Here is a 26458-nt window from a genome sequence, read left to right as displayed (position 1 = left end):
TAGTTTTCCCTGTAAGATTGATTTCAGCAAAGGACTCTGGCACAGTCACATAAAATTTTTAAAGTTTCAAATCACTATTTGCAGGGAGGAAATGCTGTTTGAACAAATCGTAGATCTTTGCCTTGAAATTCCAATCCTTTTAGAAAACTTTTGGGAGAAATAATTATGAATGTGTGTCCTTAAATATTAATCACTCTTTATCCTCAATGATATCACACAGCTGTGCTGGGAACATATGCATTAGGAACATATGCATTTGCTGAGTGCCCCCCAAAGCGGGGAGTATCATTTCCCGACCCCTGAGACATCCCGCCTCCCAGGTCCTTCACCAAGTTAGAGACCCAGGTTTCTGTTTCTCTTTTTAAATCGCTGGGCCCATTTTCCTAGTGAAGAGTCATAAGGAAGGATGAAAATGTTTCCTTTGAACAAAAAAATTAAGTTTACACCTTGAAAAGACCAGAAATAAAGATGTCTTGAATTTTGCTTTTCCTATTTAGATCTGTTTGGGTGACTCAGTTATTTGAGAGCTGGCTGGCATATTTTTGCAGATACTGCAACAGAGAAAGACTTCACAGTCTGCCACAGAGGATTGCAGCTGGGACCGAGGGCACCCCAAACCCCAGATCAGTCTCCTAGTGTAGCTATTTTAGGTGAGCTTTTGGGCATAAGGGGTTGTGTCCTACAGAGAAGGAGTCTTCTTCATGCTTTACCCTGAACAGAGCCCAAAGCAATTTCCACAAAAGAAAACCATTTTCAACCTGCTTCCCCAGGACCCAAGACAAAAATGCAGTAACTTCAGTTCCCTGGTCACACGTGGCTGGGGCAGTACCTGCCCATCACTCTAGTTCCTCAGGGCTTGAGAGCAGGAAAAGTAAAATAAGGTATCATCTTCTCCACCCTTGTTCCAAAAGGCCACTTCTGTTTCCTCTTATGTCCCCAAAGTCACTGAAAGAAGACACCAGATCCACAGAGCACAAAGTTAATCACCAGTTCCCGTTCTGATGAGAACCTCTGCTCCCTCCCAGTGACGAAAAAGCTTCACCTTGTGGACATTAATTCCTCTGTATAAATAAACTCAGAAGATGAGCTTTACAGGTTGAAAATGACCTTGTCTTTCAAAACAGTCACTTCATTTTGTTTCACCAGTTGCCCTTGATCTTGCTAGTTACTAACTTCACAGGGCTTCTTCCTGCAAAGGCACCATCACCACGGAGAACCGGAGACTGTGGGTAGAAGGCAACTTCATGTTGTCCTGGCCTGGTCTGCTTGTTTTACAGAGACCGAAGCCTGTCGAGTCCTGAGCCAGCTCCGGGCCAGACAGTACCTGGCCCGCACTCTCTCCTGCCTCTGTATTTCCCTGGGAAGTTCTGGATCCCTGATCTTGCACTGATTGCCAGAAGTTTCTCCCTTTTGGCAGTACCTGTGTGTCCTTGGGGACACAAAATATCACCTCAGACATTTGGTTCCTCTCCTCCTAGCCAATCTCCTCTTCCATTTACCTCGTAAAATCAGTTTCTCTGAGGAATAACTAATTGGGTTTGCTATTTAAATACCCCCAGGCATTTAACGAGGGTAGAAACTATGGAGCTGGGAGAAAGACAGCAGGGTAGAACTCTGGGCATCAAGAAACAAGTGGGGAGATGCATCAAGAAGAAAAGACCCCTTGGGGCCCTTGAACTTACATCGTATAAGACCCTTCCTATTCTTCACAGCTAAATGTGCCTTTCTGGACTTGGGTGTTTGACCAATACTTAAATCAATATGAAATCAATTTTTCCTTTGTTTTCTTTTCGAAGACCAGGAAAATTGAACTCAGGGAGGGTAAGTGACCAGCCCACAGTGCACTTAGTTAATAGGTGCTGGGTTAGGGATTCGAACCCAGGCCTCCGGGCTCCCCACTACGCCACCTCCCCTTCATGTAGGTGTCAAAGGTCCAGGCCACTTGCAGTAGCTCTCACTGCTGCCAGCTGCAGGCCTGCTTTGAAATCTGGGGTGAGTTCTGCCCTTCTCACCCACCCACAAGCCCTGATGTCATGGGCATTGAGTCCTTTGCTGCTAATGCAGATAAATCTGGTCTCAGGATGTACCCCCCCATCCCCCCGCAATGAACAGAATCCAGACTGGTCTCAGGATGTACCCCCCCCCCATCCCCCCGCAATGAACAGAATCCAGACTGGTCTCAGGATGTACCCCCCCATCCCCCCGCAATGAACAGAATCCAGACTGGTCTCAGGATGTACCCCCCCCATCCCCCCGCAATGAACAGAATCCAGACTGGTCTTAGGATGTACCCCCCCATCCCCCCGCAATGAACAGAATCCAGACCAGGCAGAAATGCTGGCCCACCTGCTCCATGCCTAGAGCTCCCTGAGGAGGGAGCTGCTCGTGGGGGCAGAACACTTCGTCCTGGGATTGCCTCTAGATCTTCCAGGCACACATTCTGTGGCAGAGCTAGAGCCCAGCTGTTAGTTGCTGCCCGCACCCCAACTCCCCACCCCCAAGCATGCCAGCTGCTAGGATCCAGGCACTGGAGAGATGGACTCACTTGTCCCCCTGCCGCCTCCTCCTCCTGTAACTGACCCGGGTGCCTTGCAACATGCATTCCCACCTTTGCAGTATGCAGAATATTAGAAGCTCAAGGGTATTGTAGCTTCCTAACTGCAGCAGGGCTTCTGGTAGGGTCTCTCATATGTATAAGGATGAGGTGTGAGTGGTCTCTTATGAGTATAGAGAATTCAATTAGGCGGTTTGGAAATAAAAAAGCCATGCCCACATTTGTGCAGCCGGGGGAATCAGAGCCATGTCTCTAGTGGCATGCCACAGGGCTCAGCTCTCAGCCGTGTCCTATTCATCTTTTGCTTTAATCAGTGCCATATATGAAAATACAGAAGGCAGATTCATGGAGTAGGTGAGAGCAGGCTTTGAAAGGAGATGGAATGGCATACAAATCTCAGCTTTGCCACTTGGCTGTGTGACCTTCGGGAAGTTACTTAACCTCTCTGAACCTCAGTTTCCTCTCATACAGTTTTTATGTGGATTAAGTGATCAAATGTATGTGGCTGACATACAGCAAGCAGTCAATAAATGGTGTGTACTTTGGGTATCACGTCTGTGAATGAGACGGAGTTGGGAGGACCCTGCATACCAAGGGTGCCAGAACATCAAGTGACTCAGATAAATGGGAGAGTCCAATACTTATTTCCAACAAATCAATTGTACATGCATAAGACAAGGCCTTCTGGCTTAGCAGCAGCACATGTTATAAGACATTGGGTTTTGGATGATGGTAGCTGGTGATGGGGCACCAAAAGCATGTCTTGGGCTCCAGTGACAGCAGGGTGGTTCTCAGTCTCTGTGCCCAGTCAGGCAAGAATACAGGAACCTGCTCACAGGAGAATGACCGTGACAGGGAAGAGACTTGAACCTGATGAGGAAAGGCTGGGTGAGCTGATGCGTTTAGCCTGGAAAAGCGAGGCAGCACAGGTGTGAGAGCTCTCCCTTCATGGAAGGCGGTCTTTTAGAAGATGAAGTTGCCTGACTCCACGTGGTTCCAGAAAAGAAAAAAAAAAAAAGTGTATCCTCGATATGGGGAAGCTGAGGGAGAGAAGAACCTGCCGGCAATCAGGGCTGTGCAGAGAAGACCTGGAGGAGCCATGGAATGGTAGTGAGCTCCCCATGCTGGAGACGGCAGGGAGGTTGCAGAAAGGAAGAGGCAGCGGCTTGGCGGCTGAGATACAGGATTCTGACTTTGAATCACTCACTGGGGAGAGATAGAGCCTTTGCCCTGACATTAATTCTTGCTTCTTCAACCGTGTTGCCACCTTGTTAAGAAGGCTGATTAGGCTGGAATAGGTCATGTGATCGAATTAATTTGTCTTGCCTGGGCTCTCCAAGGCTCATAGAATGAAGTGCAAATCCCTGGAGGCCAATGCCTGGATGGCTTTTAATCAGGCTGATCAAACTTCAGCCCTAGGAAGTTTTAAAAGGAAGGGAAAAAAGGAAAATTACACCCCAGCAGAGAGGTCTTATTCCAGGAAGTTCAACAAACACGAGGCTCTGCCGATGCTCAGACTGAGCTGTGGACACCTGTCCTGTGGGTGCTGTTGCTTTTCGCCCTGAGTTGCACAGGTGAGGTCCCCGCCCCCCTTCCCTCCGCATTACAGGGGACACAGGCTAGGGCTTGGCAAAAGGGCACAGCAGAAATGGATTTTCATTTGAAAGCACTACACAAATGCACGTGGAGGGCTAGGCCAATTCCTTACAGTATCGCCGGACCCTCCTCTTAACCAGTGGGCTCCCGCAGTACCCACACACTACGACAGAGGGCGAGGGAAGACCTCTTGAAGGAGGCGGCACTTGATCCGACTTTAGGAGATGGGATTTCGGTATGCAGAGATGTGTGTGAACCAAAATCCTTGTTCTGGAATCCTTGCGTGGAAACAGCTGCTGTGGCTCCAGATGCAGGTCCGGGACCTCCCCGCCACCACCCCGCCCCCAGTGCTCTAATAAGGACCATTTGCTGCTGGCCTGCCCTTTTCACCTGGGCTATGGGCAGTAGCCTCCTTGTCATAAAGGAAAAGCCACTTTCTCCTGAAAGCCAGGACCTGCTGGCTGCTGCTGGAGTCTGAACTGAAGTGGGGAGCTCTGGGGTGAGGATCTGTGACAGTAGCTTTCCTCTTTAAGCAGGGCATCTGGCCATCTCGGTCCTCAACGTGTCCAGGAGGTTGGAAATCAATGTCAAGGATGAGCTTGAAATCAATTTTGCTTGCTGCATATTTGATTTCCTAGGACCCACTTGCCATGTGAGGAGACACCGTCAGAACTGCAAGAAGGCATCACCATGGAGACCAGAGGACTGGCTGAATCCAAGCGAAGCTCCTTCACCAGCCAGGGGCCCACCAGGTAACCGACCAGTCTCAGCCCTCACCTTGGGAAAGGGCAGACGGAGGCAGAAAGAAGGTAGATAAGTCTCAGGAAGAAATGGTGGTTGAGGGTAGGGTTGCAGATTTGGAGAAGAAAGGGGCAGGAGAAGCGGATTCAGAAATCTATCAGGGAGTCATTTCCTCTTGGGTCAGGTGTTCCGAGCTCAGAAAAGTCTAAGAAAAACTGCCTCTATCTGAAATTGCTCTCATAAAAAGTGATATTGAGGTACGTGCTCAATTCTGGAAGAATTCAAGAAAAAAAAAGCCAACCAGAGAAGTTTCAGAAAAGAATTCAGAAGAAAGATCAGCCAGCCGTGGGAGACCGTTGGGTGGATCACGGTGGCACACAGAGGGCAATCGTGGCTCTGTCGGAAATAGCCCCTGGCAGGTCCTCACTCGTATGGGTCTAGACTTCATAGCTTACGTCCTCGCAAAAGTATTTGAAAGATTAACTAGGCTCCGAGCTCTGTCTCCCTTCTGATGACATCTGTCCTCCGGCTTCAGTAGCTGTACCACCTGGAGGAAGTCATTTCACCTTTCACGTCTCATCTAAAGATGCATCTAGTAACATGAGGGCTGCGGCAGAGCCCACTCCTGCCCCACGACGGGCGCTCAACAAATGTTGGGCTCATTATTTCCTTCCACTGATATATTTTTTTTTTACCAAAGCCAGAGTTTCATACAGTCACGTGTTCTACAGGTTTTGCTTAAGAGTATTGCAAAAAAATTAATTTATCTAGTTATTCTTCATGGTTTTCATTGTGGAGGATTATTTATTTCACTAGCCACTTACAGCTGGGCATTTAAGTGATTTCCAGTGTTTTTTGTCTTACTAATAAAATATCTTACTAATAAAAGGCCTGTTGATCGTAAGTTAGAGAACACCTTCAACTAGCTCAAATGAAAAGGGTAGGGCTGGGGCAGGGGCTGGTGTAAGCTAAGATCCAGGCCACCTGGTGGAAACGGAGCCAGTGGGGCTCATAAGGGGCCGTGGGGAAGCAGCTGCCTTCCCTCTCTCGTTCCTCTAGCAACACTTCATGATCTGTGTGCTTTTTGCCTGCGTGCCTCCTACATTTCTGGCTTTCTCGGCTCACACCTCAGCAGGCACAGGCTGAACACAGCCTTCACCATATGATCCTGAGTTGAAACACCCAACCCCATCTTGGAGTGGTTTTTAGTTCCGAGGCTCGAGTGACTCTGTGGGTCAGTCGTCCGTCCCCGAGCCTGTTGGCTGAGGCTGGAGCTCCGGGGAGTATGACCTTGCTTCTCTCCCTCAGCAGAGGGAGGACGTGGGTGTGGGGAGTGTCAGAGCGGAGAGGTTGGGCTGGGCAGGCACCTTGCCATTCATCTGCCGCGGCCGCTGTGAGCATCTCTGTTCGTGGCATGTTGCCTCACTTCAACTTATCCCCTTAGGCTATGGTCACAAGTGTGTGATGGGGATCAAGGTATGTGACAATTCATGACTCCATGCCAGGTTGCTCAGAACTGATTTCTTGGGGACAGTGGCGTGCACAGTGGGTGCCCAGTCAGGAAAGCTGAACTCCAAGAAATAGTTGAGTCTGTCTTTCCGTTCCCCCCTGGCCAAGACGGGGAAGCAAGAGGCAGGGCTGAGGGAAGCTTTTTTACAGAAAACTGAAGCTAAGATGAGCTCTGGGCGTGGACTGCCTGGTCTCAGGTGCTTGCGGCCCGGGTGGCGTCCGCTCCAGGAGAGAGGTCAGGGCACGTTGCACAGGAACTTCTGCACAGGGCTGGGGAGAAAACAAGAGTTTGTATGAAGAGCAATTCATAGGACAAGGGTGGGGGAAAGAACCTAGGTTGTATCTGGGTGCTGGTTCCTTTATACCTTGCTCTGAATTTTATCACTATTCGGAAATTGTATTTTTTACTGTGCCTATGCTTACCAGTCGTAACAAAGAGCTCTACATGGGACAGAAGGAAAGATGAGCAGAAAAGCTTGCTAAATGGCCCATTGGCAGGATCGTGCCTTTGATGGAGTCCAGGTGTTAAAGGGACAAAGCCATAATGAAGAAATGTCCCTTATGGAGGAAGCTGCGTCCCAGGTGGCAGAGGTGGAGGGAAGAAAAGGCTCTGGCGAGTGGGGGCAGGGGGTGGCGTGCAAACCTGAGACCGGCCCTGGGACCCACATCCTGCCGGCATCTCTGCCCCTGCCCCAGCCCTCTGGGAGGGGGCTTCCGTCTCCTTCCGCACCGGCCTCGCTGCGGGTCTGTGCCCTTCCAGGTTGTCACGCCTCATCATCTCGCTGCGTGCCTGGGCCGCCAGTCACTTAGGCCACGGGGACCAGAGGCCTGACTCTTTCCTGGAGCGTTTCCACGGAGCCGAGCTTAAGGAGGTGTCCAGCCACGAAAGCCATGTCCAGAACAACGCGGGCAGCCAGGAGCCGCCAGACAGAGGGAGAAGGTAAGGGAGGCGGGGCTGCCTGCCCCAAACGGGGAGGGAAGCACCTGCTGCCCCCTCCGTGCAGTGTGGATACCCGCCGCCCCCCGGGTGGCCGGGAGCACCCGTCCCTCAGCTGTTCCCTGAAGAAGGGGTCTGTCCTGGGGGAACACTCATGCTCTAGGAGTCTCCACACGAGCCCAAGAAGCCCTGCAGGAGCGGAAACCCTTTAACCAGAGCCCCCAGCCTCATGGGCAGCTGACCCTGTCCTCCGCGGAGCTCCCGCTAGCGCCCCCTGGAGTTGGTGCTCTCAGAATCGCACCTGGGACGTTAGCCTCACCAATCTCTCCGTTAAAGGACCCTCATCCTACTCACCTTGCACTGTGATCCGCCTTGCTAAAAAACTGGGGCTTTTGTACCACGAACCTCAGGGAGTACCTAGATGGTACCCACAACTTTATGGATGGGTATACGTACATTCTTCTGGGGAAAAGGTCCAAAGGTTGGTTAGAACTTTGAAGGGGAACCATCCTCGCCCCAGGTTGGTTTAAGAACCGTGGGGAGCACAGTAGGTGGGAGTAGGGTGGGGGATGAGGAAAGTGTCTGCTTTCTAGTAGGAGAAGGGTCTGCAGAACAAGGGCTCTGAGCACCTTGCACGGCCCCCTGCCCAGTGGGGAGCTTGTGGCTGGTGCTGTCTGGTGCCTGCAAGTAGAGAAATCTGCAGGGGCTGGACTGACACCCCGCAACCCCCATGCCCCCCCGCACAGAGCTGCTGCCTCCCCTCCCCCCCTTCTCGTGTTCTTGAGAAGTCACCCCAACCTCTGGTGGGCGGGGAGACCACTGGGCGACCGTGGGTTGAATCCATTGTCGCTGAACAGCAGAGGGTCTCTTTAGGACCCTTGGGGCAGTTGAGGGAGAAGAGGTAACACGTTCAGGGGAAGCAGACCTCCTCTCAGCCTCACAAACAGGAGGACACTTGCTCAGAACCTGTTTTAAGGAAAAAGGGGCTTGAAAAAGATCTTTTGGCTGAATTCTCTAGGTTATGCCAGGGTTTAGAAGACGTAAAGTGTGAAAAAAGAAGCATGATTGCTGCCGAACAGACAGTCCCTGTATAATTTGCTAGAGAAAATGCTGTCTGTTTTGGAGTCAAAGGAACAGAAGGGCTCGGTTGCGGGCCCCTCGAAAAGGCAAAGAAAACTCCTGGGGAGTAAAGGCCATGAAGCCTCAGGGGAAACAGATGAATCTTTTTGGAGCTTTGATTTTATTTCCAGATTTGGGGCAGGGGGTTATGTTTATTACAGGTTATGCAGTGCATTGCAAAATGTACAAGATGTACAAGCGTATTTAAGATAGATTATGAGAGTTCAAAGAGATGTCTTGCCAGAGACATTAGGAGACGTACATTAGTCTTCTCTGCTGGGGAAAGGTGTGAGAATCTCTGGCTGAGAGCCGGAGGCCCAGTGGAGCAGCGTTCTCAGGCTCCCTTTTCCCATGAGCTTGGACTATAAACCCTCGGGCTCCCTGGGCTGTGGAAAGGGGACCGTGGAGGGCCTGGGTGCCGGCTGGATGTGTGCAGGGCCATCCCAGGTTCCCAGGGCCGGGCATCCCAGGCTGTGAGGGAGCACCAGGACCATGAGGCCCACATGCTGTTCGCTACTGAGCCAGAAAGACAGGAGGGCTGGCAGCTAAGGACGAAGGGAGGGTGGAGGAGGAGGAAAGAGTGGGGGAGGAAAGGAGGTTTGCTAGCAAGCCAGCCAGGCTGGTTCAGTTCCTTTTAGGCAAGCAAAGACTTCCTTGGCTTAATTGATCAAACTTCTTCTCCACAACTTTAGACTCGTGGAGATGAACATTAGACTCTGCCCATTTCCCTATGTGACCAGATTAACGGGGGGTTGACCCCATCAGAGCCAAGCCCCAACTATGCCACCAATGCCTGGTCACTTGCTGGAAGGTTCAGAGTGGGCAGGTGAATGCATAGGTGCAGGATGGGAGCAGATCAATCAGGGAGGCTTCCTGGGGGAAGAAGGCTTTGAATTTTCAAGGCCAAGTCCCATCAGCCAAGCAAAGTGTATGCAGAGGTGGGTCTTAGTTCTCCTGTGGGTTTGGCCCGATGAGATTATGGCGGATCATAGTGCAGCTCATGGGCAACTGCACCCCAGAGAGCTAAACTTTCCTCCATAATCTCCCAGTTTTGATTCCCCAGGGGAATTTTAGATGATCTGAACCGATCCTGAAACAAGCAGTTAGAGCCACATCCTGGATGGGGAGAGGGAGGCTTGGGAGGGATGAGCAGAAGTACCAAAAAGGCATTTGGCTGGATGTTCAACATCATAGAACAGGTGTCCTGAGAGTCAGGCTGGAGTGTCACCAGCGCCTGGCTCTGGGCCCTGGGGTCTCCTGCCCTGTGAATGGTCTGCAGTCACCACAGACAGGCAAACTGCCCTCTAGCCCTGTGAGGCCAGGCTGGCTTTCTAAAACCAGCTGTCAAAGATGTGAAGTGGCAGGTGAGCTCAGGGAGATCACGCCTTTTCCTAAAGAACATCACCAAGTACTGCCCAATCCAGCTTTCAGTAAACGTGCTTGGTTGTGAAACCAGCCCCTACCTTCTACCAGATTCTCACATAGATCTGGGATGGCAGGCCCTGGAGTTCTAAGATGAATGTGGGGCAGGGGAAGGGGGAGGATGGCCTGAAACCTGGGGCAGCTCTGCCCAGAGTCCTTTTTTTTTTTTTAATTAATTAATTAATTTATTTTTGGCTGTGTTGGGTCTTCGTTGCTGCGCGTGGGCTTTCTCTAGTTGCGGCAAGCGGGGGCCACTCTTAATCGCGGTGCGCGGGCCTCTCACTATTGCAGCCTCTTTTGTTGCGGAGCACAAGCTCCAGACACGCAGGCTCAGTAGTTGTGGCTCACGGGCCTAGTTGCTCTGCGGCACGTGGGATCTTCCCAGACTAGGGCTTGAACCCGTGTCCCCTGCACTGGCAGGCAGATTCTCAACCACTGCGCCACCAGGGAAGCCCAAGAGTCCATTTTTTGTCCTGAGAACTGGAAGCGGGCCCTGTGATGGGGTTTCCAAGGGAAGGGCCCTGTGACAGCCATGTCTCTGCAGAGGGGGCAGCAAGTTGCTGCTGCTGCTGACGATGTCCATTCTGGTCCAAGGAGCTTGGCCTGTTCACCCAGGAGCACCCAAGGGCAGGCGCCACGCCGGGTGGTCTCTGTGCTCCCCCCTCCATAGCGCCTGGCCATACTAAAACTGGAGGACGTTGAGAGGAATCGAGGCTAGGATGCTGGATGGGATTCAAAGAGTTAATCTTCAGTTATTCAGAAGCCTCAGTTTACCCAGGTGTTCATCCTCTCCCGTTCACCAACACTAGTCACAAAACAATGTCTGTCCCTGACAATAACAATTCCCTCTGTTCAAGCTGTGTGGAAAGGCCCGTGAGACAGGGGATGGGAGTCCCAGAATAACCGCCTGGGGGCAAGGGGTCCCCAGCAATTGGACTTGAGTTCAGATTCCCATGCTGTGCTCTCTTTACCTCCCCGCAGTGACTGGCCCCTGGCCAGAAGCAACACCAATGCCTGCAACAACTCAGAGGAGGAGTGAGTACCTCTGCCCCCTCCCACTCCCTGCGGCCAACCACCTCCCGGTAGACACCCCAGCTTTGTACTGCTACCTCCCTCAAACCCCACCAGACCATTCTAGGGTCCTGCTCCTTCCATTGGAAACCCATCCCCGTGGACAAATGGGGAGAGGGACCTGGTCTGTGTGACTTCTTTGGGCAGGTCCTTTTATCTCTGTGTCTCTCATTGTTCTCATCTAGAAAGCGAAGGGGTTGGCTCGGTAAACATTTTCAGTGCTAACACCTCTGTTGCTATGTATCTGAAGGTGCAAAGCTGGAGTCCCTTTACAGAGCAGTGGATAAATCTCCTTCATGATGAGAATGCACTTTCCATTCTACATCCTCAGGCTCCTGTGTGCCAGTGAAGTGCCCTTGTCTTCAAGCCAATTCAGGCCAATTTGGAGGGCATGATCGGGACCGTGGAAAGAGGAGATTTAAATAGTTCCAGAGATTAGCCTCTTGAAACCGTGACCCACCGTAATTCCTTCCCGCCACCCGATGCTGAGCGGGCAGAGTAGTTTGATGTGTGATTCTGGCAACATCACCCAAGAGCCCAAGCAGACGGTGTGCGTATGTGTGTGACCATGTTTGTGTGTGAACACGTGTGTGTGTGTGTGTGTGTGCCCCGCTCTCCAGCCTTCCTTTTCAGAACACCGTGGAGGTAGGAGCGGAGGGGGGTCTCAGCTGGAGCTTAGGGGAAAACCTTCCGTATCAGCCGAGAAATGCCAATTCCTTGACTTCCAGCCGACCGAGAACTGTGCCGAGGCTTTTTCTCGTTATTTCCCTTTGTTCTTCTGATAGAACTTCTTTCCATTTCCCCTCCGTGAACCTTAGTTGCATTTGGGGGCTTTTTTGTTTGTTTTTTAAATGTATTTTTTTAATTGAAGTGAGTTTACAGTGTTGTGTTAGTTTCTGGAATACAGCAAAGTGATTCAGTTACACATACGTATATTCTTTTTCAGATTCTTTTCCATGATGGTTTATCACAGGATATTGAATATAGTTCCCTGTGCTCTACAGTAGGACCTTGTTGTTTATCCATCCTATATATCATAGTTTGCATCTGCTAATCCCAAACTCCCAGTTGATCCCTGCCCCATCCTCTCCCCCTTAGTTGCATTTTGTTTACATAAATTGGGACATGAAATCCAGAGGCCCAAATGCCAACAGTCAAGAAAAATGAAATGATTTAATCTGCAAAATGATAGCTACTGTGATATGTGTTTGATGCCCTTGGAAACCTGGTGTTGAGTCCCGCAGTCAGGCAAAGGCTCAGGGCACCAGAAACCATAGGTAGAGGTCTTGTGGGTGGGTCTCCAGGCTTCTCCATCCTGGGGCTGGGATGTGGGCAAGGATGGCGTGGATGCCATCAGCTACATCAGGCTCTTATAAATCTTTTCAGATGGGCTCGTATCGTGGGTCCACACTGCAGCCAAGGACTGAAGGACAAAATTGGGGGCTGCCCCCAAATGGAGCCACCTGGGTACAGAGATACAGAAGTAATTCTTATGAACACCTTCCCCCATTCTTCCACCACATTTCTAGCATTTTCACTTAGTCCCATGGGTTCTGAAAGTTTCTTTCTCCCGATCAATCTGTTCTCAGCCAAAACCAGCCTCGTTTTGTAGCTCTGTGTTGGTCCCCTGGGGCAGTGCTGGGTGGATCCCGGGACACGGCTGGATGGCACGGGGTCTTCCCTAGGCCCTCAGCAGGTTGGTAGCCAGAGGAAAGTCCAAACCTTGTAACCTGGGGCCACAAATCCTGAACAAGGGTGGCAGAGCCTGGTGTAATTAAACTCCCAGCAGGGCTAAGTGTGCCCGATAGGCTTGTGGGCAGCGCCCTCTGCTGGTGACTTGACATTAAGACTTCAGCTGCAGAAAAACCAGTAGATTCAAGAGAACAGAGGATGGGTGAGTGTCCTTGCTCTTCTCATTTAAAGATTCTAACAACTTTTGTTCTTAGTTTATTAATATGCTCATTGTCAAAAACTTAGAAAAGACAGAAAAGCACCCACGAGGATACACCCATAAAAAAGTACACTCTATGTTAGCAGTTGAACCCCATTATCAGAGACAACCCCTCTTCACATGTTGGCAAATATCCCTCCAAGTTTTCTCTAGGCATATATATTGAATAGATAGATACGTGGATACATAGATACACAGATACATAGACAGATGCAATATGTTTAATATATGTACTGGTTAAGTGCATTTGCATCCCAACTCAACCACCTAAGAGCTTTGTGACCATGAGCAAATTACCTGACCTCTCTGTGCATCAGTTTCCCGACTTGTGAAATAGGGATTGTAACTGGCGTCTTACAGAGTTGTGTTAAGACTATTCTAATACATGTGAAGTGCCGAGTACATTGTAAATGATCAATCAATATTGACTACTGTGGGAAGCAGAGTAATTTCACTACCACAACCTCACCAAAAGTGTTTCCATCCTAATCCCTGGAACCTGTGAGTAGATTATTTTACATGACAAAGGAGATTTTGCAAATGTGATTGAATTTAAGGACCTGCAGATGGAGAGATTATTCTGGATTATCCAGGTGGGCCCAATGTAATCACATGAGTTCTTAAAAGCAGAAGCGGGAGGTAGGAGAGTGAGTCAAGAGATATGAGATGGAAGGAGGAGAGATTCGCAGTGTGAGTGGGACCGTCCTGTCATTGCTGGCTTTGAAGATGGAGGAAGCGGGGAGGGAGGCCTGAGCCACGGATGCAGCAGCCTCCAAAAGCCAGGGATAGCCCTCCATCTACAGCCAGCAGGAGAACAGGGACCTTGGTCCTGAGCTGCAAGGAGCTGGATTCTGCCTGCAATCCCAGTGAGCAGGAAACAGATTCTCTCCAGAGCCTCCAAAAAGGAACACAGCCTGAGGGCACCTTGATTTTCATCCAGATTATACGAATTCTTCCAATCTCCAGAACTGTAAGAGAATGAATTTGGGTTGTTCTAAGATACTACATTTGTGGTAATTTGTTATGGCAACAGTAGAAAATCAGTAACACAGCTTTCGATCCCAGAAGTAGAATGCTGCTGTAACAAATACCTAAAATGTGGAAGTGGCTTCAGAATTGACCCTAGGTAGGATCTAGAAGAATTTTAAGGAGCATGTTTTTGTTTAAAAAGCCTAGATTGCTTTGAACAGGTTGTTAAAAGAAATATGAATGTTAAAGACTCTACCAGTACCACAGGGAGATAAGCTCGATGCTTTGTGACCACCCAGAGGGGTGGAATAGGGAGGGGCTATGGGGATATATGTGTATATATATATATATATATATATATAGCTGATTCACTTTGTTGTACAGCAGAAACTAACACACCATTGTAAAGCAATTCTACTCCAATAAAGATATAAAAAAGTGGGGAACAATCATCAGAAAAAAGACTATAGCAGTGAGGGTTCAGAAGGAAAAATGGGGAGCATTACAGAGAAAAACCTAAGCTGCCTACATACTTAATACCTAAATGGTCGAAACAGACTATTAGTAGAAACCTGGACTTTAGGGGTGCTGCTGGTGAGGGCTCATAAGGACGTGAGGAGCAGGCTTTTAGAACCTGAAGGAAAGGGGATTCATGTTGTTTAGTGGCAAAAAGCTGAGCGGGATTATGTCCCACAAGTATGGGGGAAGCAGAATTCGTATGCAATGAGCTTGAATATTTAGCTGAGGACATTTCTAAGCTAAGGTACTGAGGGTGCAGCCTGGTTTATTCTTGCTGTTGATGGTAAAACTTAAGAAAGAAATTGAGGGAAGAACTGATAAATGAAAAGGAAACAAGACTTGATGACTTGGGAAGTTCTCAGCCTGCTCAGATGGCAAAAGAGAATAAGTTTTAAAAAGTCACTGTCAGGAAAGCATGCCTTCAGGAAAAAGCCGAGGGTGCGGCTGAACTTTTGCTAATAACTCGAAGATCAAAAGCTCTGAGTATTCAGTCACATAAAAGACCCTCTGAAGAGACCGAGGGTGTGAACCACGGCTCATCTCAACAGAAGGCAAAAATAGAGAAGAGATTTCTCAGAAAGATCTGTGGATGAGCCTCTGTCTAGGGGAGTGGATCCCTCTGGTATACATGACCCATTAAGGTCTAAAAGATTTTATGGCCGCAGAAACGCTGCCAGCTTGGAGCTGAAGGATAGAAACAGTACAAAATGAGGGAGAACTGTTAGACCTCTAAATTCTAGATGCAGAAAGCAGGCTGATAAAAAACTACTCAGCTACAAGCAGGTGCTACCTTTCGTGAAAAAGGAAGGATGACTGAGGGCGGGGCCATGAGCTATAGAGGTTTGTTCTCAGGCCTTGAAACATACTGGCCCATGGCCCTGCTGGATTTCGAAATCACGCGGAACCACTGACTCCTTTTGTCCTCCCATCTTCTCTCTTGCTGAACTAGAATATCTACATCTGGTGTCCTATGCCTGCTCCTGCATTGTGTTTATGGAGATGATTCGTTTCTTTAGTTCCACAGGTAGGGAGGACTCGTGTCTCAAATGATTCACACCCAGAGTCCACACACACCTGATTTAGATGATGAGATTTGAGACTTCTCAACTGATGAGACTTAGATGATAATTTTGGACTCTGAGTTGATGCTCTAATGGGATGAGGCTGGGGGATTTTGGAATGGGGGTGAAGTCATTTTGCACATGGGATGCAAGGAAATCTTTGAGGGCCAGTGAAGACTGTAGTAGGTAGCCCGGAGGTGCCCATATGCTAATCCCCATATCCTGTGACTATGTTACCTTACACGGCAAAAGGGAGTTTGCAGATGTCATGAAGTTTAAGGACCTTGAGATGGGGAGATTTTCCTGGCTTATCAAGGTGGACCCAGTCGAATCACATGCATCCTTAAAAGTGGAGAACCTTTCCCAGCTGCAGAGAGATGGCATCTTGAGAAGGACTCAACCCGCTGTTGCCGGCTTTGAAGATGGAGGAAGGGCGCCACGAACCAAGGATGCAGCAGCCCCTAAAAGCTGGGAATGTCCTCACCTTGCAGCCGGCAAGAAAATGAGGATGTTGGTCCTATAATTGCAAAGAACTGAATTCTGCAAACAATCCAAGTGAGCAGGAAACAGTTTCTTCCCTAGCGTCTTCAGAAAGTATTACAGCCCTGCCGGCACCTTGACCTCGATGAGACCCCTACCGGATCTCTGACCTACAGATCTGTAAGATCATACATTTGGGCTGTTTTAAGCCACTAAGTCTGTGCTAATTTGTTCTGGCAGCAACAGAAAACTAGTACAGCTATTATTAGAAAATCTTTTGTAGTCTACTTTTTAACTTAGCGAAATCTGAGGAACATTTTCCCCTGTCACTGAATATTCTTCCACAACCTCGTGTAAGTGGCCTCATAGAATTCTGTGGTTGAAGAATTTCCTCTGTTGTATGATCAGATTGTTTGTGCTGTGACTTAGAAATAATGGTGGTGATGATTCTTCTGTATGCATGTTTGCACACACCTTTGATTATTTCCTGGGGAAGTGCTGTGTAAAGTGCACTGGTCCTTTTCAACGAGTGTTTAACTAGCAGACACTTATTTCTCAGCCCTTCCTTCCTCCAGGGGAAGGAACAGGGGAATCAGAAGGGCCTGTGGGTGATTCCGGGGGTGCCCTGAGGCAGGCAGGGTCTTTTACCCTCCACCTTTGTTTCCTCAGGCTGTTCAGTGGGCAATAATGCGTGCCTTGCAGGACTACTCTAACCGTTAACAGGTAACCCTTGTAACCGTGTCCAGCCCACGAAGGACGTGCAGTAAAGAAGGGGAAGCAGAGTAAAGCTGCGTTGAGGAAACATCTGCCCTTACAGGCCCTTCCTGCCGATGCAGACAGGAGGGCGAGGCCCCACCTGCAGCGCCACATCCAGCAAAGTCTGGAAGCATCTGAGCGTGGCTGCGTTTGCCTCAGACGACTTGAAGACTTGCTGCTGCATAGCACACCTGTGCCTGCCTAAGGGTCTTGCTTCCTTCCTGTCCCCTGGCTTTCCCATCAAGGGCCAGGTTTTCATGTGACCCCAGAACAACGGAAAAGCCACCTCCTTTCCTCAGAACAAAGAGCGTTCCATGTGACTCCCAAAACTCTGAGTGACTTTTCCACCCTAAACGTGTGGATTTGGGTTTATTTCCCATTACCTCAAAAGTTTCCAGTCTCAAGCTGCTTGTGACTTTCTAGGGACTCACGGAAATAGGTCAGAAATTGTAGAATGTTAGACTGAACCATTGTGTACATTTCAATGTATACAATGGATACTTCAGTGGAGGTGGTACCCTCCCCCTTCAGGAATAATAATAATGATATTACTCATGAAATCAACAACCTCATTTCATCCCAGTGTGCTAGAAAGATTGGTTTCCTGCACCATGCCCTCTCCCCCATGTCACTGTGGCCTACCCTCTCCCCGTGGTAATGACCTTGGTATATGAAAATTGCTAAATGTCACCCTGTGTCATCCAGTGACAAGGCGAAAAAGGAGAAAGAAAAAAAGGAAGAGAAAAAGGAAAACCCAAAAAAGGAGTAAGTACTGGGAGAAACTGCCCCCAAAGAGGGGGTTCCATGGTCACAGCAGGCCTGGTTCCACACCACCCGGCCCTGGCCCTGGGGAGGAGAGAGACGCAGTCAGGCCTTAGGGTCAGCCCTGGAGAGAGGGCTGCTTAGGGCCACAGAAAAGGAGTTGGTCTCAGGCAGGGATCAGGCCTGCTGAGATCACGTGAGGGTCTCGTTCTGCAGGGAAAGTCGGGGAGCCCAAAGGGGGGCTTGTAGGTAGGCAGGTTTGCCTACAGCCTCAGGTGAGCAGTTCGGGGCTTCCCTGGGAGCCTGCTCCGGTGCCCTCCCCTTGGGCATTCTGTTTGCCCACAAGGTGGCCGTCCACACAGTGGAGCACGTGGAGCCCTTTCCCTGGGTACTAGAAAACACTATATTCACAAACTTTAATCCAAACCCAGTGGCAATGAGTGTTGGGCACGTCCAAAGCCCAGTCAATCAGCAGCTGATCTCGGACTTGCCGAGTTGAGGTGAAAACAGGCAACTCAGGGTCTCCTCTGGGGAGCGGGAGCAGCTCTGCAGGCCTAGGCGGGCATGGGGGGCAGATGGGGTGGGGGAGGAGACGCGTGGACCCAAAGAAAGATCTCCAGTACCGCCTATAAATTCCAATCCTCTGAAAATCCTGAAAATAAACACCGAAAGCACCCTAAGCTATTTCTTCCATTCAGTGTTGGCTGACATACCTCGATGATTCCCAGGTTGGTGGTGTTTGGTGGAGAGGCAGGAAATGTCTTTAGAACATCTGCACGATTGCAGTTAGTGAGGTGGAGAGAGCACATTCCCAAGGGAGAGCTCTGGGCTCCCAAGCTCCCAAGTTCAGTCCAGAGAGGAGCTGTCTCAGAACCACCCAGGACAGTGATTAAATGCACATTTCCAGACCCCAGTCTTGGAGGGGTCTGGCTGGGCCTGGGAGTCGGCATTTTCACAGAGCTCCCCGGGATGGTTCCACCATCACTGTGCTCCATTTTCCTTCTCGGCACCCTGAAGGCTATGGATGATACCCCAGGACATGGGAATGTCATCACTGTAGTTTTGTAGTCACCGGTGGCTTCCTGGGGTGCTGAGCTGGGAGAAGGCCTTCGGAGTCTGCCCTGCTCCCAGCCTGGGTGGGGGCACCCATATAGGGACACCCATGTGACCCCCCCCTGGGACTGACAGCACCCTATCTGGGAAGCCATCTCTAGCTGAAGCCCGCAGTTGCCCTGGGGTCTCTAAGCTAGGCTGGGTCTCTAAGCCTTTCCAAAGCTGTGGTCTTTCAACGCACTGCGCTGCTTGTGTGTCGGTGTTTCCAGAAAGAAGAAGGACACCACCGTGGTGGACCCCTCCAACAACATGTACTATCACTGGCTGACCATCATCACCGTGCCCATCTTCTACAACTGGTGTCTGCTCGTTTGCAGGTAGGGGCGTGGGGCGGGGCCTCAACACAGAGCTCTGAGTCCCTGGCAGCCACCATCCAGCTGCGTGTGCCTCAGTTCCTCCTGGGTCCCCTGAAGCACTGGGGGAGGCCTGGCTTTGAGATCAAAACCATGGTCCTGGCACCTTGGAGCCTCCTTGATGGAGTCGCAGGAGGAAGATGCAAGGGCGAGCCGTTGCTCTTCTGAGGGGAAGTGGGAGGGGCTGGGTCACTCCTGAGCTGACCTGCAGGACAGGGATGCAGGCGCCAGGCGCAGTTCTCAGGCTGTCGGCTGTGGGCCTTGCGTTTTCTGAGCCGGTTGGGATGCAGGGTGAGCTGCTGCTCTTGTGAGGGCGGCCGGGGCCTTGGGGTGCTCCCGAACTGCTAATTTGTGGGGATGGATGTGGCTTGTTCTGTTGTTAATCTCTCAGAAATTGTTATATCTTTGTTGGCATTTAAAATGGCCCCAGAAAGGGCAAGTTCTCAGCCCCTTCATCTGAGGCCTGGATAAACTGCTCCCCGGCCAGGGGAGGGGAGCAGTCTTGTCGCTACTGCTGCAAGGCAATGGGGCCCACTCTTTGGGGTCAGTCCCAGCTCTTCTTAGGAGCTCGGTGACCTTGAGACAGAAAAGCTTCTGAGAGCCTGGGTCCCCTCATCGGGGCTGGGACGCTGATGCTGGGGTGCAGCCCTGTGGGCTGGGCTGTTAGCGGGACGAGCTGACCCCAGGTTTGTAGCACAGAGCTGCTGCCCGCCTTGGTCCTTCCCCCCTACACACCTGCCCCTTCTCACACTTGTTTAGGGCCTGTTTTGATGAGCTTCAGTCTGAGCACCTGATGCTTTGGCTGGTCCTGGACTACTCAGCCGACTTCCTCTATGGCTTCGATGTGCTAGTCCGAGCCCGGACAGGTGAGTGGGCCCAGGGCCGCAGACCCCACAGCATGATTCGGGGGCCACCTGGGGGCTACAGGGCAGGTTCAGGGAGATCCAGAATGGTAGCCCTTGGAGTTCCTCTTCTTGGACAGTGAGAGGAGCCAGGGCATGTTACCCCATGGCTTTTAGAGGAGGTGTAATATACTAAATGTATATTAGTTTCAGAACTAAAATCTAAAACAGGGCCTAGAGGGATATGACTTCCTTCAGATTAAGACAGGCTGGGACCTGGGACCCTCTACCAGAGTGCTTGCACTTGCCGCTAGACAAACATCTCCTATAGCAACAGGACACAAAGAATCTGTAAAGGACTAAAAATAACTACATGCACGTGCAGACCACCTAAGCGCCCCTCCAGCCCAACCCACCAATCCACCCCCATATCCTTTAAGGGACAAGCTCGCTCCCACCCCTCAGGGAGCAAGCAAGGCCACCTGTTACTGTTTTCACTCCCTTGTGCTGCAGCATGAGTCCCAATAAAGGCCCGAATTCCTCATCTGGGCCCTTATCAATTTCTGTTGATTAAAGAGTCCAAGGACACCAGTCGGTAACAAGATCACCTCTAGTTATGAGTGGGGGCTAAAGCCCCACCCATGCCTCAGTCTCCAAGCTGTGCCTCCTTGGGCCTCCTTTTTCTGATTTGCACAAAGGCATCACATAAGCTGGTGGAGGCCCTGCTTGTCATTTCCAAGATTTTTAAACTAAAAACTGTGCCATGGTTGTGGATATAAAAACCACTGGATCACAGCAAAACCTCAGGGTGGCTTCATGGTATACAAAGCGTTCCGAGCATGTCTTGTTTTCTCATGAGAGCTGCTGCAGAAGACAAGAAGTGTAGGCATGATTATTTCCATCTTACTGCTTTAGAAACTGGGGCCCAGAGATGCTGAGTGGCCAGCCTAAAGGCCACAGTCACCACCCAGCAGGCCAGATGGGTGCCCCCCCTGCTCCAGAATTAGTGCCCTGCATCGTAACTTAGAAGATCTCAAGAACACAGCTTGAGGCTTGCCTGGGTGACTTGGCCAGTCCTGGTGGCCTGCCACTCCATGGTTACACAAGCCTATGGAGATGCAAGAGCCCCGTGGGTGGCTGACTCGTTGCGGGGACTCCCTGCATCAATCAGGCTTCGGTGGGACAGGCAGCCCTCACCCAGACGTTGACCCCACCCCTTTTTGTGCTTGGTACTGTCCTTGGCAATCTAAGATTCAGCAGAAGGCTGGGAGAGAGAGGGGGACAGGTAGGCACAGACACCAAGAGGCCATGGATCATACTCCAGGAGAAAAAATCGTCAGAATTGAGACAAGATTATTAAGGAGGTGTTGAGGAGTCCCAAGGCGCACGAGTGCAATGTAATGATCTAGGCACTCAATAAACACGAGTGTAACCAAACAAATAGGGGATGGGGAGCTGTGAAGCCAGGTGTCCCTAACGTGACAACAAACTTGATGTTTGCTTATCACAGAGGGGGTGATCCTACCTCGGTCTAGCCCTCAAAGTGTGGCCCTGGACTAGCAGTATCACCTGAAAGTTGTTAGAGATGCCCCAGACCTAGGGGACCAAACTCTGGGGGCAGGTCCAGCTCTGTGACTTGCAGAGCCCTTGGTGTGTCACTGTTGCTCACCCAGATCTAAAAAGCATTTGTTACATTAGTCTCTCTACTCTTTTGCATGTTTGAAAATGAAAGAAAGAAAGGAAGAAAGAGGGAGGGAGGGAAAGGAAGGGAGAGAGGGACGAAGGGAGACGGCAGGTCATGGCCTATGTGGTGGATTTCACCAGTAATAACGCTTCACGACTCCCAAGGTCCAGCCCCTCTCCAGACCAGGGTGGGTCCCAGGCTTCATGTGTTTTCAGAGCCCCTTGGGTGACAGTAATGTGCAACCAGGAAGGAGAACCACTGTGTTCCTGGGCAGGGTTTTAGAAAGAGAGGTTGCGGGACTTCCCTGGTGGCGCAGTGGTTAAGAATCCGCCTGCCAGTGCAGGGGACATGGGTTCGAGCCCTGGTCCGGGGAGATCCCACATGCCACAGAGCAACTAAGCCCGTGCGCCACAACGACTGAGCCTGCGCTCCAGAGCCTGTGAGCCACAACTACTGAGCCTGCGTGCTGCAGCTACTGAAGTCTGCGCACCTAGAGCCTGTGCTCCACAACAAGAGAAGCCACCGCAATGAGAAGCCCACGCACCGCAGCAAAGACCCAATGCAGCCATAAATAAATAAATAGTTTAAAAAATAAAAAGACAGGTCATACGCCATCGGTGACTTGTAAAGTCAGTTTGCTAGGCCATGACCAGTGTTTTCAATTTTTTTTCATAAATTTATTTATTTTTGGCTGCGTTCAGTCTTCATTGCTATGCGCAGGCTTTGTCTAGCTGCATCGAGCAGGGGCTACTCTTCGTTGCGGTACATGGGCTTCTCACTGCGGTGGCTTCTCACGTTGCGGAGCATGGGCTCTAGGCGTGCAGGCTTCAGTAGTTGTGGCTCACAGGCTCTAGAGCTCAGGCTCAGTAGTCGTGGCGCAGGCTCAGTAGTTGTGGCGCACGGGCTTAGTTGCTCCGTGGCATGTGGGATCTTCCCCGGACCAGGACTCGAACTCATGTCCCTTGCATTGACAGGCAGATTCTTAACAACTGCACAACCAGGGAAGCCCTCAAATTTTTTATTGTTAATATTTTCAAACATATACAAAACTGAGACAGTAGTGTTATGAATCCCCACATATGCTTACCCAGCTCCAAATGTTATCAACATTTTGCTTATCTTTTTTCATTTATCCTCCCACTCCCTGTTCTTGGATGGAGTTTTTTTTTTTTTTTTTTTTTTTTGTGGTATGCGGGCCTCTCACTGTTGTGGCCCCTCCCCGTTGCGGAGCACAGGCTCCGGATGTGCAGGCTCAGCGGCCATGACTCATGGGCCTAGCCGCTCCGTGGCATGTGGGATCTTCCCGGACCGGGGCACGAACCCGCGTCCCCTGCATCGGCAGGCAGACTCTCAACCACTGCGCCACCAGGGAAGCCCTTGGATGGAGTTTTTTAAGGCAAATCTCAGACAGTAACCACGTTAGCATGTAACCTTAACTAGGGTCCCATTTTTTAAGTATAACTTCCATTTATCTCTGAAAATTTAATAAGCATTCCTTACTACCATCAAATACCCAATCCACATTCAAATTTACCTAACTGATCTAGGTTTTTAATTGAATAAAATAGATCAGATCGTTGAATAGAAAATACCAGAGTGCATTTCCTGTAGTAATGGTATGTGTGGTTTGTGGAAGTTGTTTCTTTTATATATGTATAACCACGTTTTGAGGTGAGATACCTTTGAGGTGAGATACCTTTCTGCGGGCCATGGTCATAACAAGGCCGTTTTGATGCCCACGTGATCCATCTTCTTCATCAGGCTTCCTGGAGCAAGGCTTGTTGGTCACGGATGCCAACCGGCTGTGGAAGCACTACACAAAGACCTTGCACTTCAAGCTGGACGTGTTGTCCCTGGTCCCCACGGACCTGGCTTATCTTAAGCTGGGCATGAACTACCCAGAACTGAGGTTCAACCGCCTACTAAAGTTGGCCCGGCTCTTCGAATTCTTTGACCGCACAGAGACGAGGACCAACTACCCCAACGTGTTCAGGATTGGGAACTTGGTCTTGTACATCCTCATCATCATCCACTGGAATGCCTGCCTCTACTTTGCCATTTCCAAGTTCATTGGTTTCGGGACCGACTCCTGGGTCTACCCAAACATCTCAAACCCAGAGTATGGGCGCCTCTCCAGGAAGTACGTCTACAGTCTCTACTGGTCTACCTTGACCCTGACCACCATCGGCGAGACCCCACCCCCCGTGAAAGATGAGGAGTATCTTTTTGTGGTCCTCGACTTCCTGGTGGGTGTCCTGATTTTTGCCACCATTGTGGGCAACGTGGGCTCCATGATCTCGCACATGAATGCTTCGCAGGCTGAGTTCCAGGCCAAGAGTGACTCCGTCAAGCAGTACATGCAATTCCGCAAGGTGACCAAGGACTTGGAGACACGGGTGATCCGGTGGTTCGACTACCTGTGGGCCAACAAGAAGACGGTGGACGAGAGGGAGGTGCTCAAGTGCCTCCCTGACAAGCTGAGGGCCGAGATCGCCATCAGCGTGCACCTGGACACTCTGAGGAAGGTCCGCATCTTCCAGGACTGCGAGGCGGGGCTGCTGGTGGAGCTGGTGCTGAAGCTGAGGCCTGCGGTGTTCAGCCCCGGGGATTATATCTGCAAGAAGGGGGACATAGGGAGGGAGATGTACATCATCAAGGAGGGCAAGCTGGCTGTGGTGGCCGAGGATGGGGTCACCCAGTTCGTGGTCCTCAGCGATGGGAGTTACTTTGGCGAGATCAGCATCTTGAACATCAAGGGGAGCAAGTCGGGGAACCGCAGGACGGCCAACATCAGGAGCCTCGGTTACTCGGACCTGTTCTGCCTCTCCAGGGACGATCTGATGGAGGCGCTCACCGAATACCCTGAGGCCAAGAAGGCGCTGGAGGAGAAGGGGCGGCAGATCCTGATGAAGGACAACCTGATCGACGAGGAACTGGCCAAGGCCGGGGCAGACCCCCAGGGCATCGAGGAGAAAGTGGAGCATCTGGAGTCCTCCCTGGACACCCTGCAGACCAGGTTTGCACGGCTCCTGGCTGAGTACAGTGCCACCCAGATGAAAGTGAAACAGCGGCTCAGCCAACTGGAAAACCAGGTAAAGAGCGGCCTCCCGCCTGACGGGGATGCTCCACAAACAGGCCAAACAACAGTGAAGACGCAGATGTCTGTCTCCCGCCTCCCAGAGCCAGCTGTCAGTGTGGTGCTGCATGGCGCGGGACTTGGCCAGGGCTGAATTCCAGCTTTCCTTACCCTTTGCGAGCCGCATGGCCTCAGTTTCCTCATCTAGAAAATGGGACTCTTTCCATCTGCCCCAGTTAAGGGGCAGGTTGCTGTGAGCTCCACAAGAAGCACTGCATGCAGCAGGGCTTTGTAAAGTGTGGGGTGTCCCCTGCTCGAGAGTATGAAAGTGTGAGCACAGAACTCTCTTAATTTTTATCCACAGGGAATTTTTAGACTTTTGAACTTCATTTTTTTTTTTTTTATAAGTGGAAGATGATTTAGTCACCCACCCGCTTCTGCCCCTCACTTTACCCCCTTTTGCTGAGGGGGATGTAACAGAATCTGAAGTACATGTGGTAACTCAAATTCAATACACGAGACGGTTTGGGGCTTGTTTCTGACTCTGATATATCCTCGTGTGCTCTTTGGGATCCTAGGAACCCTGGCCATTGGTGCTGCAACAAGCACAAGGGATAAAGCCAGGTCGCCCCAGTTGAGGTCACTTCGAGTCTGAGAAGCAAATCCAGGCTCCCTGCCATCCAGCTGCTGTGAAACCGGAATCTGTTTCATAGAAAAGAGCATCTCCGTTAGGGAAAGAGACATCTCCTAACTCGCCAGCGGGGTTCAAAGACAACCTCTCTCCTGGTACCTGAGTCAGGGTTCTGGGGCAGCCTGTTCTGACTTGGTGGGGAGACTTATGTGGAGGGGAAAGGCTCCCAGGTTGGAGGTTGGAATGGGGTCCGAAGCCAAACAAGCTGACCACTAGGACTTTTAGGAGATGAGACCCTTAGGCCATGTCTTTGCAAATGGCTCCTTGACCCCTGAAGAGGAAGCCTTGCTCTCCCTTGGAATTACATCCTGAGGCAAAGCTCTTAGCTGAAAATGTGCAGAGTGTAGAACCTAGCTCTTTTTGTCTAATCCAGTAAATAGTATTGCACTAACATTTTATATAAGATATCTCTAGACTTGGGTTCTATGTTTGTGAATTATTACCTTAATGGTCCATCCTTTGTTTAATACACATCGTAAATTACCCAAAGACGAGTCACGTTCCTGATGCAGAGAAGCCGTATATGTAGGTTTTCCTGATCCTCTCTTCCATCAACCTCTCTGTCTCTGTCTCCCCTTCTTCTTCCTTCTTTCTATTCTCTTCCTTCTCCTCTTCTTTCTTCCTGTTCTCTCTTGTCCTCGGACAAGATGCCCCATTTGCTTTGAAGTCTCTGTGGTCCACTGTTATATAATCCATATCCTATGTAACTCGGCCCTAATGTAGTTCATCCAAAAGGTGCTGCCTTTTCAAGTATGTATTTTGGATTTACATGGGTCTCTTCTGGTTTTTACTATGAATCATTTGACCATTTTAACTTTCTAAAAGGAATTTCAAAGGCCTATTAAAGGAAAGTGTGATCCAAGCTCATATCAACAGCAAAATGTAACTAGCAACGTGTTATCAAAATGCATATATTTTAAAAAGCCTTTTGACTATTAATGTTGCCTACATTCGTGTTTGCACAGGAAAAATAGAGACCTGGATTTTAAAAATACTGGATGACTCCTGCTTCATAGTTTGTTATAAGGGAAGATTCAGTCCTGGGGTATGTTTCTAGGGCAATGAGCCCGGCTTCCCCAAAAGAACGGGCGCTGGTGAACAGGGACAGCACATGCTCGATGTGAAGGGGATAAGTACAAAAGCAGGTAAGAAAGTGCAACTGAAGCAGCAACGTTTGTCAGAGTGAGTGATTCAAAGCATTCAGATATATAAGAAGTGTATCCCAAGCAGGATGCTAAGATTCCTGGCATCA

General features: G+C 50.3%; 1 protein-coding gene across 1 annotated transcript in view; it reads left to right on the top strand.

Annotated features, from left to right (window-relative positions):
- The window catches only part of CNGA3 (cyclic nucleotide gated channel subunit alpha 3), a 45990-nt gene extending 19798 nt beyond the window's left edge, over positions 1 to 26192 (top strand). The window contains exons 3-9 of the mRNA XM_065891047.1: positions 4789 to 4902; positions 7161 to 7340; positions 10860 to 10913; positions 17391 to 17450; positions 18770 to 18877; positions 19673 to 19779; positions 23201 to 26192. Of these exons, the coding sequence (XP_065747119.1) occupies positions 4789 to 4902; positions 7161 to 7340; positions 10860 to 10913; positions 17391 to 17450; positions 18770 to 18877; positions 19673 to 19779; positions 23201 to 24669 (2092 nt within the window). The 3' untranslated portion in view covers positions 24670 to 26192. The remainder of the gene's footprint in view (positions 1 to 4788; positions 4903 to 7160; positions 7341 to 10859; positions 10914 to 17390; positions 17451 to 18769; positions 18878 to 19672; positions 19780 to 23200) is intronic.
- The last annotated feature ends 266 nt before the right edge of the window (positions 26193 to 26458 follow it).

The sequence above is a fragment of the Phocoena phocoena genome, chromosome 14 (genome assembly GCF_963924675.1).
Source record: "Phocoena phocoena chromosome 14, mPhoPho1.1, whole genome shotgun sequence".
NCBI lineage: Eukaryota > Metazoa > Chordata > Mammalia > Artiodactyla > Phocoenidae > Phocoena > Phocoena phocoena.
The sequence above is the reverse complement of the archived record's forward strand: the minus strand, read 5'-3'. Positions and strand labels throughout refer to the sequence as shown.